Source organism: Diplotaxodon limnothrissa, linkage group LG3 (genome assembly GCF_057381915.1).
Source record: "Diplotaxodon limnothrissa isolate DT_005_m linkage group LG3, D_limnothrissa_male_GT1.1, whole genome shotgun sequence".
Classification (NCBI taxonomy): Eukaryota; Metazoa; Chordata; class Actinopteri; order Cichliformes; family Cichlidae; genus Diplotaxodon; species Diplotaxodon limnothrissa.
Genome location: NC_140598.1, coordinates 29239275 through 29253022, shown reverse-complemented (window position 1 = coordinate 29253022; position 13748 = coordinate 29239275). Strand labels below are relative to the sequence as shown.

The window sequence follows — 13748 nt, the reverse complement described above, 5'->3', positions numbered from 1 at the left end:
TCAGGTTGATTCCACATGTAAGATTCACCAAAGAAGCAAAGATTTCACATCATCCGTCCCAGATGGATTTTTGGGGATCCATCTCCCAGCCACTTGGTTGTACGCTGTCCTAGCTTGCATCTCATGTGCTGGATAGTCTTTGTGACACCTTTACACAGCCTGCAGGGTCGTGTTGGCTTCTATAGATCTGGTGCTCAGGGCCTCTGTGCTGTCTTTTAGGAATGGCCTTTTTCTAGACACTAGTAAGATTTCTTCATGTTTTATCCTCTGTCTGTGTGTCAGTGATAGATTACATGATTTTGGATCCTCCTTCTGACACTCTGTCAGCTCATCTTGGAGTATCATCTTAATGATTTATTCATTGATGCTGTGCTGATGGCTCCGATCTTATTCTTAGTGTTTGGTTCGCTGTATTTGCAAAAATGGCACAAAATATGAAAAATAGAAATTCGTCAGGAGGTTGATGGCTATTGTTGTGTTTAGTTTTTTTATTCCGTCCGTAGCTTTATCTAAAAATGAGGAAGAACAGTGCCAATGCTTTCTGTAACTGATGGGGCCTTCTCCATTTAGCTGTGACATCACTGAGAGGGTCGTGTCCCTAACAGGCCTGAGGTGTTCATACAGTTTCACTTGTCTGTTGTTAACGGTTGTGATGGGCCCATGTGGGTTAAATGAGTCATTCCTGTCACACCAAAGACGTGGGTACTAACCATCAAGGACTCTTTGAAATCAGCTGGGTGTCCCATCAGTAGTCCAAGCTGGCACATTTATATTTCAGCTTCATTCATCGTTTGTTTGCAGACCTTTCAAAGCCTTGTAGTGAAACTAAGATGTACCCACTGTGTTTTTCTCCTGTGTGTTTGCTGCTTCAGGGCAGAGTCTACATGTGCCTCCTGAAGACTCTCTGAAACTGGGGAATTGTACAGGCTCCAGCCACAACTCTATCACCCTCCGCTAACTTGAACTGGACAACTGGATGAAAATGAATGTCTAATCAACTACAGACTGTTAACATTTGTTCATTTGTTCATGTATGACTGTGCCTTATATCAGTGTTGATAATTCCTTGTGGTATTTCTACTGAAATTCATTTTCATTTTTCATCCCATTAGACATTTAAAACTGAAATGTATTTGGATTTCTGTTCACCAAAGAAAATCAGCAGTGTTGGCACGTTAGAGGGGGATGGTAGAGATGGGGTGAGATGGAGGCAGATGATCTGCTGTGGCGATCCCTAATGAGAGAAGAAGGAAGAAGTAGACGGGTTGTACTGATGCGTGCTCAGTCTTATTTATATACAAAGTTAGATCTCTTCTCCACTCTCTTGTTAACCAGCTGAAAAGCAGCTTTATACATCACAGCTTTATTTAACCTCCACTTCATGGGCCTGGTTAGCTGGTATGATGCTGTTTAGCAAAAAGGAGACAAATACAAATATTTCAAAACAACAGAACAACAGAAACACAACTGATCAAGTTGTTGGTTTTATAGCAACAAAAGACCTCAGCTGAAACAGAAATCACAAAAGTAAAGAATAGACCTGCACATCTTGTTTTTATTTGTATCCAGTGCTGTGGGTGGTTAAGATTCCTGATTGTCTTAAACACTGACATGAAGACAAACGGCTGCTTAAGCAGATGTTTGCTGTGCTTGCATTACTTTCATTTCTGCAAGTGGTGAACATGAGTTCATGTTAATGAACAACTGGGTCACTCTCCAGGGACAGAATGGAAACAAAGACATGTGGGCACAGTTCATTTTCAGGAGTCGGCTTGTTTCCGCAGCATTCATGAAAGATAACCACAGTCCTGTTCCGCTCTTTGTTTCACATCAGGAAATGGTTGTTGCATCTCTGAAACATTAATACACAAGCAGAAGAAAGCAAAGTACAACCAAGTCTGGAAGTAGCGATGTTGGCACTGTTGGAGCTATTTGTTCTTTAATTTTATTATTTTGAAATTAGTTAAAGTTTGTTGTTAGTTTACTTATATTTTGGGTTTATTTACAAGTTTTATTTGCAGGTTAATATTTGTTTCAATGGTTTTTTGGGTTTTTTTTTTGGTGTTTACCTTGTTAAGTCAGTCAGTAATAACTGTAGGGCCATTTTTCTATAAATAAAGAGACTGGTATAGAACCAGCACGTACTGGGGTGGGCCTATGGTTTTTTTTACCAGAGCAGGAGAAGCAGCAGGAAGTAAGAAAAAATGGATCTTGATATTGCTTGCCAAACTGGATTAATAAACTATAAAAAGTGCAACTTTCAAGTTTGGACAGTGGACTTCTTTTGCCTGCGTACAAAATATTATCTCAGTGCAGCAGTGGTTTGTAGATTTTTAATTGTGGGATGTTTAGTTTATCAAACAAAAGGAATTGCCACTACACTGCAGATAACAGTGCCTCTACTATGTTGTAAATTTTGAGAAGATTACGTGTGCCAAATTGGTGTCAGTATCACCTTCAGACAACAACACCAGACACATTGTATGAAAATTAATTTAAATATAAAGCAACCAGTACCGACTGCCAGATCTCTGCTCTGTGTGCTGGATTCCTGGATTCCCAGAATCTTGGCAGGGAGTTGGTGTTTTTTCGGGTTCCTTATCAAGGCACAGGTCAGACTTGAGTCATCATGTGACACGTCTTTGAAGTTTCGTTTTGTAACCGACTGCTTTGTGTTCTTCACTAATAACTGAAACAACTTTGGCATCTGGGAGTGCATCTTGTGAGGGCATACTGACTTTATGAAGTAGTTCAGCTATTTGTTTGTAATTTTGTGACACTTCCTTTCCTCAAACTGCTGCAGACGAGAGGATATCTTTACAAAGTTTTTTTCCAACCAATCTAATTCCTGCACAGTGACAATAAAGGGCTTTCTTGATGTTTTGTCCTCGTCTGTGTGACAGTGGTACATTAGCTACATGATTTCGGATCTTCCTCTCTTTCTGTCCCCAGGTGTCAGAGGCACTCGGCTCATCTTGGAGTGTAGTTTCACATCGTCACGTGTTTTCAGGCCAACACGTTCTCACGCCCAAAGTGTAATAGTTGACGCTACTTGTTTGCCCGACACTGCATGAGTCACGTGACAGTACAACAATCAAAACAAAAGAAAGGAGGCGGAGGAACAAACTGCGGCGGCTCTGTGACTTGTGAAAGCAGCGGTTCTTGCACACACAGTCGGGTCTCCTCTTCGATGACATCGCATCTAAAGTGTCGATCTCATTGATCCGTATCTGTACAAGAGTTGGTATCGACATTGCATATATGGATCCTGCACGCACCAATACGTACTTTCTTTAAGCGATTGCGCTGGAATCACTTAAACTACAGGAATGTGGCTCATATCTGTTTTCTTTTTCTTTTTGATGATTTGGACTTCACTATCAAAAGGTAAACAAATAGGAACTGGTTGATATATGCGTGTGTGTGTGTTTTTTTTATTATTATTTATTTTTGCGCCATCCTTGCAGTTGGAGGATGCGGTCCACTTTCGGCTTCTGTTCTGCTCGCTTCATGTGTGGACGCAGATATTAGCTGTCGGTAACAGACCTGCCAGTTCATCATCATCGGTGAGGAACGACTGTTTTCGTAAACTTTGCTGAAATATTTACGAAATGCTTCAGCAAAGTTTACGAAATTCAGCAGATCTGCGTGTTTTCGTGAACTTTCTCAAAGTTTACGAAAACATTCGTCAGACACAATAAATGAACATGAATGAAAAATGAATGTAAACATGCAGGTAACGAGTGTAACCTGCGGTAGGTCTGCGCTCTGTGCTCGGATTCCCAGAATGTGTTTTCACCTGTTGCTGAGTCATCCTGTCACACGTCTTTGGAGTTTCGCTTTGTGATTCACTATGTAGCCCAGATGGAAAAATATCATACTTATTCTCTTTATATTAACTGTCCACATCAACAAGCGTCGTATTTCCTATGACCATTGAATGCACCTCTCAGTTCACCCCACGTGAGGGCACCTAGCTCAGCAACCAATCAGAGCCTACCCAGGCCGCATTGACCCTGTCAGCCAGGAAGTGAGGTGGAGGTGCATGGTGTCCCGGGTTTTTCTTATCTCAGCAAGAGGAGTGGAGGCATCTGCTACTCAAACCGAGAAATCCACAGACAAAAGAGAGGAAAACTCAGGATTGAGAGGAAGGAAAGCCAGCCTACTTACCTGCTGGAAGTCCGGAGTCGAGTGGCTGGATGAAGGAGAGAGGCAACGTCGGTAAGACGAGTGTTGTTCTGATGGAAAAAACTTGTAGAGACTTACCATCGCGATCATGCTAATGCTAGCTCGGTGTCTCACAGGCTAACCACTCACCTTTCATCCGGAGAGCTGCTGCAATTCCAACGCCAGTGTGTGTTGGGCTTTTGTGAAACAGAGCAACGGTGAGCAACATGTTCTTAGCTGCTCTAAAGCTAATTTTTGTCAGTTCACTGTGAGTTTAAAGTAATCTAGAGGGTAATTTTTAGTGCATTTCTCTCTCACGAATAGGCCTATAGCGTGGAGAAATTAAGCACACTGCTTTAATGCCTCTGAACTGAACTCATATGTATATTTTGTTGCTTATTTGCACATAGTTCTGAATTTGTTATGGTGTATTGTATTTTGAGTGTCAATGGTTACTTACCATAAGTATTGTTTAATTAATGTTTACATGAATAGAGAAATATTTGAGCAACTTAGATGTTTAGTTCTCATATTTGATATGCTTGAAAATTGAATGTTGTACAACAGAACTGTGAGATTTGATAAGATTTAAGATGTTGATGCAATGAATATGAGGTGATGCAATATTTTGATTTTGTATTTTAACCTTAAACAATGCATCTGAAACAGACTGATTAGAATGTACATTTTATGACCTGGATTATAGGTCAGGTTTTTTTGGAGAGGACGGAAAAGTCCAAGGACCAGGACGATATTCTGGTTGTGATAGATGGCGAGCCAACCACTTTGAGGACGATCTACCCCAAAGAAGATACACACCACACACTCATACATTCCAGTTACATTCACAAGGACCTTTGAAGTTGGCTATCGCCAGCTTAACTCTAAATTCTTAAAGGGCCCCAACGAGTACTTTTATTTTGTTGAGTGTGCACACTATTTATTTTATTTTATACTTTATCTGTACAAATTGGACAAATACCTGTTATACTTTGTAACAATACAAGAGTGGCTACTCAAAAGTTAACATTGTGTCCAGGTCATTATTGCTGCTCAATACTTTGGCTCCATACGAATTTGGTGTCTTCTGATTCTGGCCAGGGTCTTATTACGAGCCCAAGTAATTATTGCGCTGTAATTCACCTTTATACCTTAAAGTTGGTTACAGAAGTGGCGAGCCAGCCAGGAGCCAATTGATTTGAGCATCAATATTGAGGCAATGACCAGCATGGATTTCATACAAAAGTCTGGTGTCAAAATACCTAATGCGGTTGTTGTCGCTGGGATAACACAGGTATCTGAGAAAGATGAACAGGTCATTGACTTTCTGAAACAGTATGGTAAAATCACAAGAGTCCTTTTTGTTGATGATTCACTGTCCAACTTCTACCAAAACCTGATCGTAGAATACTCTAGCAGTTCAGCCTTAGAAGGTTTAGAACCTCGTTTACCATACACATACACAGCACAAGCTGATCCCAGCGTTGTCTATGAAATTAAAACACTCAGTAGCATGTACACTACCACGGTTGGGAGTAATGTTACAAAAACCTACTTGGCGGAACTCAAGGAACTAGCCAAGCTGAGTGGCAAAGACTACGGTGAGGTGCTGAAGGAGATGATGTGTCAGATTGGGGAGGATGTTGAAGCCATGCGACCTACCACTGAAGAACCTTCTCCCACGTATGTCGAGACCACTGTTGTATCTCCGCCCGCTTCTAAAGAGCGACAGTGTCACACCTCACATTCAGATGTTACACCAAGTGATACTGGTGCCACTGATGATGTTCCCCTCACTAATGGAAGGAGAGCAGCGTCCCTCTCAGTAAGTGACTTGAACCCACCTGACATTCAGAAGGTTGTGGTAGAGCATATCGTACGAAGGCAAGATCTTGTCCCACACATCCAGTCCCAGGTGAGACTCCGTTCCTTCTCCGGTAAGGTTCCCAGACCTAACAATGAAACTGATTATGACACATGGCGCACACAAATTGAACTGCTCCAAAATGATCCCAGCATGTCCCCCCTGCAAATATCCAGAAAGATCCATGAGAGCCTGCTCCCACCAGCAGCTGATATAGTTAAGAGTTTGCGGCCTGAGTCACCACCTGTGACTTATTTGCAGCTTCTAGATTCAGCCTTTGGCACTGTAGAAGATGGCGAGGAACTTTTCGCTCAATTCCTGAACACCCTTCAAGATCCAGGTGAGAAGTCATCCACTTACCTTCACCGGCTACAGCTAGCATTAAACAGAGCCACGAAGAGGGGGGGAGTCGCATGTGAAGAAGTGGACAAACATCTACTTAAACAGTTCTGCAGGGGATGTTGGGACAACGACCTACTCAGCGCCCTGCAACTTGAGCAAAAGAAGAGCAGCCCACCCCAATTCTCAGACCTGTTGTTAATGATTCGCTCTGAGGAAGATCGACAGCAAGCAAAAACTAACCGTATGAGAAAACACATTGGCACCACAAAGCAGAGAACTCAGTTACAGTTCCAGGGTGCACATGTTTGTCAACCAGAGGAGAAACATGGGAGTAGCATTGCTGCTATTGAGGATCTGCGAAAGCAGGTGGCGAGTCTGCAAAGTCAACTAACTACATTCATGTCACAGAAAAAAACAAAGTTTGCAAACAGCAAGGACCCTGCAGGGAAGCCGCAGAGTAAGATGTCAAAGCCACATGGTGTAGATGGACGTATGCAAAGACAGACTTCAAAGAGGCAAAGGGGCAGACCCAAGCCCTGGTATTGTTTCAACTGCGGTGAAGATGGACATATCGCTCCATGCTGTGTTGACCCCGCTAACCCCAACCTAGTAGCAGAAAAAAAGAAGCAGTTGGAGGAGAAACAATGCCAGTGGGAAGCGCGAGATTGTACAGATTCACCTTTAAACATCTAACAGTTCCTGTTGTGGGACAAACAGGAGCTGAGGAGAGTCAACAATGTCCCTCAGACGTAAACAATGGTGACAAAATCACAGCTGAGGTTAACAAAGTAAGTACCCCAGCAAAGACTGTCAAAGCACAAACATGTTCTGGCTTAAACCATTCAGAGCAGAACCAATCTTTCCAACTCCCTAAACAGTTGATTGGTACCAGAAGTACAGCTCAAGTGACTGTGAGAGGTGAAGAAGTCAACTGTCTTCTTGACTCAGGCTCCCAAGTTACCACTGTTCCTGAGTCATTTTACCAGCAGCACCTTTCAGAGCAAAAGATCAAGCCACTACATGACCTCTTAGAAGTGGAAGGTGCTAATGGCCAGCTAGTGCCTTACTTTGGCTATATAGAAATGACCATAACTTTTCCAAAGGACTTTATAGGTGTTCCAGTAGATGTAAACACACTTGCTTTAATCGTCCCTGACACTTCACAATCCCTCATGCTCATAGGCACAAACACCCTAGATGTACTGTTCGACATCTACTCAGAGACTGACTTAGCCAATCGTCAACCCCTCCCACATGGCTACAAAGTAGTCTTCAAAATCATTGAGTTGAGACGGAAGCAGACAAGTGACACCCATCAGGGGGTAGTGAAGCTACTTGGCAAGATGCCTCAAGTCATTCCAGCTGGTTCAACTGTAGTGGTGGAGGGAGTCGCCCTTGGCGAGGGCCTTCAGGATGAAAAATCAGTTGTAATTGAGTACCCATCATCGTCCCCCTTGCCCGGTGGCCTGCTACTTAAAGCCGGTCTGGTGGACTTTCCCCAGCGGCGGCCCCACAAGTTGCCAGTTGTTATAAGCAACGAGTCTGACCACGACATTGTCATCCCTGCCAAGTGTACTATTGCAGAGGTTAGTGCTTATCAGACCATCCTATTAAAGGAACACAACAAGACCAAACAGTCAGAACTATCCCAGAGAACTCCAGAGACTCCGTCTTTCCAAGAGCCCACCATAACCTTCAATTTTGGTGACTCCCCAGTTCCATTGGAATGGAAACAGCGCATCACTCAGCAGCTCAGCGGCATGCCTGAGGTGTTTGCACAGCACGACCTGGATTTTGGCCGGACGGACCAGGTGCGACATCATATAAAACTTTCGGATGGCACGCCTTTCAAACTACGTGCCCGGCCAATCCACCCACGGGACATTGAGGCTGTCCGGAAGCACATTCAGGAACTCCTTGATGCAGGAGTTATTAGAGAGTCAGAGTCCCCATTTGCGTCACCCATAGTGGTAGTCCGGAAAAAGAACGGCCAAGTCCGGTTGTGCATCGATTATAGGCGTCTAAACCTTCAGACTATAAAAGATGCGTACAGCCTTCCGAAGCTAGAGGACACATTCTCAGCCCTCAATGGTTCACAGTGGTTCTCTGTTCTTGATCTAAAATCAGGGTACTACCAGATCGAGGTCGAAGAAGCAGACAAACCGAAGACGGCCTTTGTGTGCCCTCTCGGCTTCTGGGAGTTCAACAGAATGCCTCAGGGTGTAACGAACGCCCCCAGCACGTTCCAGCGGTTAATGGAGCGGTGCATGGGGGATATGCATTTGAAGGATGCATTGGTCTTTCTTGATGACGTGATAGTATTCTCCCGAACCCTTGAGGAACACGAAGAAAGACTCATGAAAGTGCTCACTCATCTAAAAGAGTTTGGGTTAAAGCTGTCACCAGAGAAATGTGTCTTCTTCCAGACTTCAGTCCGTTATCTGGGACATGTGGTCTCCAGAAATGGAGTTCGGACTGACCCTGAGAAGATTTCGGCCCTTAAAACATGGCCTGTCCCACAGACCCTGCGAGAGTTAAAGTCGTTCCTTGGTTTTGCTGGGTATTATAGAAGGTTCGTTAAGGGGTATTCCAGCATTGTGAAACCTCTCCACAACTTAACTTCGGGGTACCCACCTAGCCACAAGAAATCAAAAGTAAACGCAAGACAAAGTGCACATCAGTACCATGACCCAAAAGACCCTTTCGGAGGTCGCTGGACGCCAGCTTGCCAGGAAGCCTTCGAGTCAGTCATCCAAAGTCTCACCACTGCCCCTGTACTTGCCTTCGCTGACCCCCAGAAACCCTATATACTGCACACCGACGCCAGTACCACCGGGCTTGGTGCTGTATTGTATCAGGAGCAAGAGGGACAACTTAGAGTCATAGGCTATGCAAGTAGAGGGCTGTCACGGAGCGAAAATCGCTATCCAGCGCACAAGTTGGAGTTTCTGGCGCTCAAGTGGTCAGTTACAGAAAAGTTCAGCGACTATCTCTACGGCAACCACTTCACTGTTGTAACGGATAGTAATCCGCTGACTTACATTCTGACTTCAGCAAAACTTGACGCAACTAGCTATAGGTGGCTAGCAGCACTGTCCACATTCTCTTTCAAACTCCTCTATCGTCCAGGGAAGCAGAATGGAGATGCGGATGGATTATCACGCAGACCACACGGAGGGCTAGCGGACGACCTGAAATCACAAAAAGAGATTGAACGCATACAACAGTTCACTCAAGATCACCTTTGTGATCCAGACAACATCAATGCTGTAAATCAGTCTGTGGTGAAAGCAATCTGTGAGAGGCAGTTCACCTACAGCGTCAGTCCTGACAATGAAAGAGAGGCAGATGCAGATTGTGTTGCCTTGGTGGAGGTGCTTGCTGTGTCTCCTAGTGCTGTACCTGATAGCTATGGGCAAGAGGAACAGTTTGGAGGTCTGCCAACCATTCCCCATCTAACTGAGGCAGAGCTGGCAGACGAGCAAAGAGCCGATCAGTGTATAAAGCATGTTATTTCTCAGATCGAATATGGGGACACACCACCTCCAACCGTGCGCACACAGCTCCCTGAGCTTCCACTGCTCCTCCGAGAGCTTAACCGTCTTGAGCTCCGCAACAATGTCTTGTACCGGCGACGCCAAGAGGGGTCCCAGAAAACCTACCAGCTTGTACTTCCAGCTGAGCTTCGCAACACAGTTCTCACCAGCCTGCATGACCATATGGGTCACATGGGAGTCGACCGTACACTGGACCTTGTAAGGTCAAGATTTTATTGGCCAAGGATGGCTTTGGACGTGGAAAGGAAAGTGAAGACGTGTGGCAGGTGCGTGCGGAGGAAGGCACGGCCTGAAAGAGCGGCCCCCTTGGTCAACATTAATACGACACGACCTCTTGAACTCTTGTGCATGGACTTCTTGTCCCTGGAAGCTGACAGGAGTGGAACCAAAGATATATTGGTGATCACGGACCACTTCACTAAATTTGCAGTTGCTATCCCAACACCTAATCAAAAGGCCCGCACAGTGGCAAGGTGTCTGTGGGAGAACTTTATGGTACACTATGGCATCCCAGAAAAATTGCATAGTGACCAGGGTCCAGATTTTGAGTCCCGCACAATCAAGGAGCTCTGTCAGGTGGCTGGTATCCACAAGGTGAGGACAACCCCATACCATCCTAGGGGCAATCCTGTGGAACGATTTAATCGTACCTTGCTTGATATGCTGGGAACTCTCCGTGATCAAGATAAGTCCTGTTGGCGTGACCATGTAAGACCCCTGGTCCACGCTTATAACTGCACCAGGAATGAAGTGACTGGTTTCACCCCGTACGAACTGATGTTCGGACGCCAACCTCGGTTGCCAGTTGACCTTGCATTCAACCTGCCAGTGCAAGAGGAACAACACTCATCTCACTCTGAATATGTGCAAAAACTCAAGTCACGTCTCAAAGAAAGCTACAAGTTAGCTATGGACAAGGCTGCAAAGATGGCTCACAAGAACAAAATGAGGTTTGACAGACACGTAACTGCCTCAGACTTGGAAGCTGGAGATCGGGTATTGGTCAGGAATGTCCGTATCCGGGGCAAACATAAGATTTCAGACAAGTGGGAACACACTGTGCATGTAGTGGTGAGAAGGGCAGGCAACCTCCCAGTATATACAGTTAAGCCTGAAAACAAAGATGGTCCCCTAAGAACACTACACCGGGATCTGTTGCTACCATGTGGCTACCTACCTGTGGAGGAAAGCAGTGAGCATGTACAGAAGCCAGTGTCACGCAGGCCAAGAACCCGTGCAAATCCAGCGCTAGAGGAAGAGAACTCCTCAGACGAAGAAGATGATTTGCTCTTTCCTGTTTGGTTGAGTTCCCCTGTCCACACAGTGAGTGAGAGTCCTGTAAATGTTCCTGATATTGACAACCCACCTGTTTTTGACAGCCAATCTGATTTTGGCAACATACCTGATATGCCTAACAGTACTACAGATGATACTGAGTACTTATCTACCAATGGAGTCACACCGACCGAACAAGTGGATGAAATAACCTTAACTGAAACTGACTCACCTGTTGATGACCCAGACGTCCAAGAAAGGCAACTTCCATTTCAGGAGGCTGGCACCAGAGGTGCGAATTCTGAGGAGAGAGTGGAGGAGATAGTCCCAGTGGATACAAGGGAAAACATGGATACAAATGATTCTGTAAGGAGATCTGAGAGAAACCGTCGTCCGCCACGACGGCTTGACTATACGGAGCTAGGCAATCCTCTGATCACTGCAGCAAAATCATTCTTGCAAGGACTGTCTTCAGCTTGGGCCGATGTCATCAGTGATGGTGAAGAGCCTGCTTCGCCCTCTTCCTTGACCCGTCAAATAATCATCATTTAACTGTCTACCATGCACAGGGACGTGCATGAGTTCAGGAGGGGAGGGTGTAGCCCAGATGGAAAAATATCATACTTATTCTCTTTATATTAACTGTCCACATCAACAAGCGTCGTATTTCCTATGACCATTGAATGCACCTCTCAGTTCACCCCACGTGAGGGCACCTAGCTCAGCAACCAATCAGAGCCTACCCAGGCCGCATTGACCCTGTCAGCCAGGAAGTGAGGTGGAGGTGCATGGTGTCCCGGGTTTTTCTTATCTCAGCAAGAGGAGTGGAGGCATCTGCTACTCAAACCGAGAAATCCACAGACAAAAGAGAGGAAAACTCAGGATTGAGAGGAAGGAAAGCCAGCCTACTTACCTGCTGGAAGTCCGGAGTCGAGTGGCTGGATGAAGGAGAGAGGCAACGTCGGTAAGACGAGTGTTGTTCTGATGGAAAAAACTTGTAGAGACTTACCATCGCGATCATGCTAATGCTAGCTCGGTGTCTCACAGGCTAACCACTCACCTTTCATCCGGAGAGCTGCTGCAATTCCAACGCCAGTGTGTGTTGGGCTTTTGTGAAACAGAGCAACGGTGAGCAACATGTTCTTAGCTGCTCTAAAGCTAATTTTTGTCAGTTCACTGTGAGTTTAAAGTAATCTAGAGGGTAATTTTTAGTGCATTTCTCTCTCACGAATAGGCCTATAGCGTGGAGAAATTAAGCACACTGCTTTAATGCCTCTGAACTGAACTCATATGTATATTTTGTTGCTTATTTGCACATAGTTCTGAATTTGTTATGGTGTATTGTATTTTGAGTGTCAATGGTTACTTACCATAAGTATTGTTTAATTAATGTTTACATGAATAGAGAAATATTTGAGCAACTTAGATGTTTAGTTCTCATATTTGATATGCTTGAAAATTGAATGTTGTACAACAGAACTGTGAGATTTGATAAGATTTAAGATGTTGATGCAATGAATATGAGGTGATGCAATATTTTGATTTTGTATTTTAACCTTAAACAATGCATCTGAAACAGACTGATTAGAATGTACATTTTATGACCTGGATTATAGGTCAGGTTTTTTTGGAGAGGACGGAAAAGTCCAAGGACCAGGACGATATTCTGGTTGTGATAGATGGCGAGCCAACCACTTTGAGGACGATCTACCCCAAAGAAGATACACACCACACACTCATACATTCCAGTTACATTCACAAGGACCTTTGAAGTTGGCTATCGCCAGCTTAACTCTAAATTCTTAAAGGGCCCCAACGAGTACTTTTATTTTGTTGAGTGTGCACACTATTTATTTTATTTTATACTTTATCTGTACAAATTGGACAAATACCTGTTATACTTTGTAACAATACAAGAGTGGCTACTCAAAAGTTAACATTGTGTCCAGGTCATTATTGCTGCTCAATACTTTGGCTCCATACGAATTTGGTGTCTTCTGATTCTGGCCAGGGTCTTATTACGAGCCCAAGTAATTATTGCGCTGTAATTCACCTTTATACCTTAAAGTTGGTTACAACTACTTTGTGGTTTTCAGCGTTGAATGGTTGATTGAAACGACACTCGTGTGACGGACGAAAATATCTTGAAGTGCATCAAGTGAGGGCAGATAATTTTATTTATTCATTTAGAATTTTGTGACACTTGTCTTTCTCAGATTGCTGCAGATGATGTATACCTCAGCTTCTATTTACATGTGTGAACTGATCACACTGATCACACATTTACATATATTATATTTTCACTCTTGGTTATGTGCGTTTCAGCTGGATTATTATTAATATGATCAACATGGTCTGTTATTGTTTGAAATTAATATAAGTTACAAATACATTCTCTCTGGGTTAGCCTCATTTTATGATTTAGGTTTTGTCCCATTCCAGCCCTGTGCAAGCACAAATGTTTGGCTAGAGTTTAAATTACTTTCAGCAGATCTGCGTGTTTTCAGTCTCACCTGGATGTTGGATGTGTCTGTGTATTCACT

At 44.1% G+C, this 13748-nt stretch overlaps 1 protein-coding gene across 1 annotated transcript; it reads left to right on the top strand.

Moving 5' to 3' along the window:
* Positions 1–3873: 3873 nt before the first annotated feature.
* LOC146635260 (uncharacterized) lies at positions 3874–12825 on the top strand. The gene is made up of 4 exons (XM_085350070.1): positions 3874–4385; positions 4874–6830; positions 7556–12169; positions 12253–12825. The coding sequence occupies exons 2-3, from the start codon at positions 5387–5389 to the stop codon at positions 11755–11757; spliced, it is 5646 nt and encodes a 1881-aa protein (XP_085206196.1). The 5' UTR covers positions 3874–4385; positions 4874–5386; the 3' UTR covers positions 11758–12169; positions 12253–12825.
* The last annotated feature ends 923 nt before the right edge of the window (positions 12826–13748 follow it).

What these genes read in the sequence shown, in the direction of transcription:
- LOC146635260 (XM_085350070.1), top strand. Translation starts at nt 5,387, where the DNA reads ATGACCAGCATGGATTTCATACAAAAGTCTGGTGTCAAAATACCTAAT. An exon ending in CCCTGCAGGGAAGCCGCAGA is followed by an intron (nt 6,831 to 7,555) that starts GTAAGATGTCAA and finishes TCATGCTCATAG; the next exon opens with GCACAAACACCCTAGATGTA.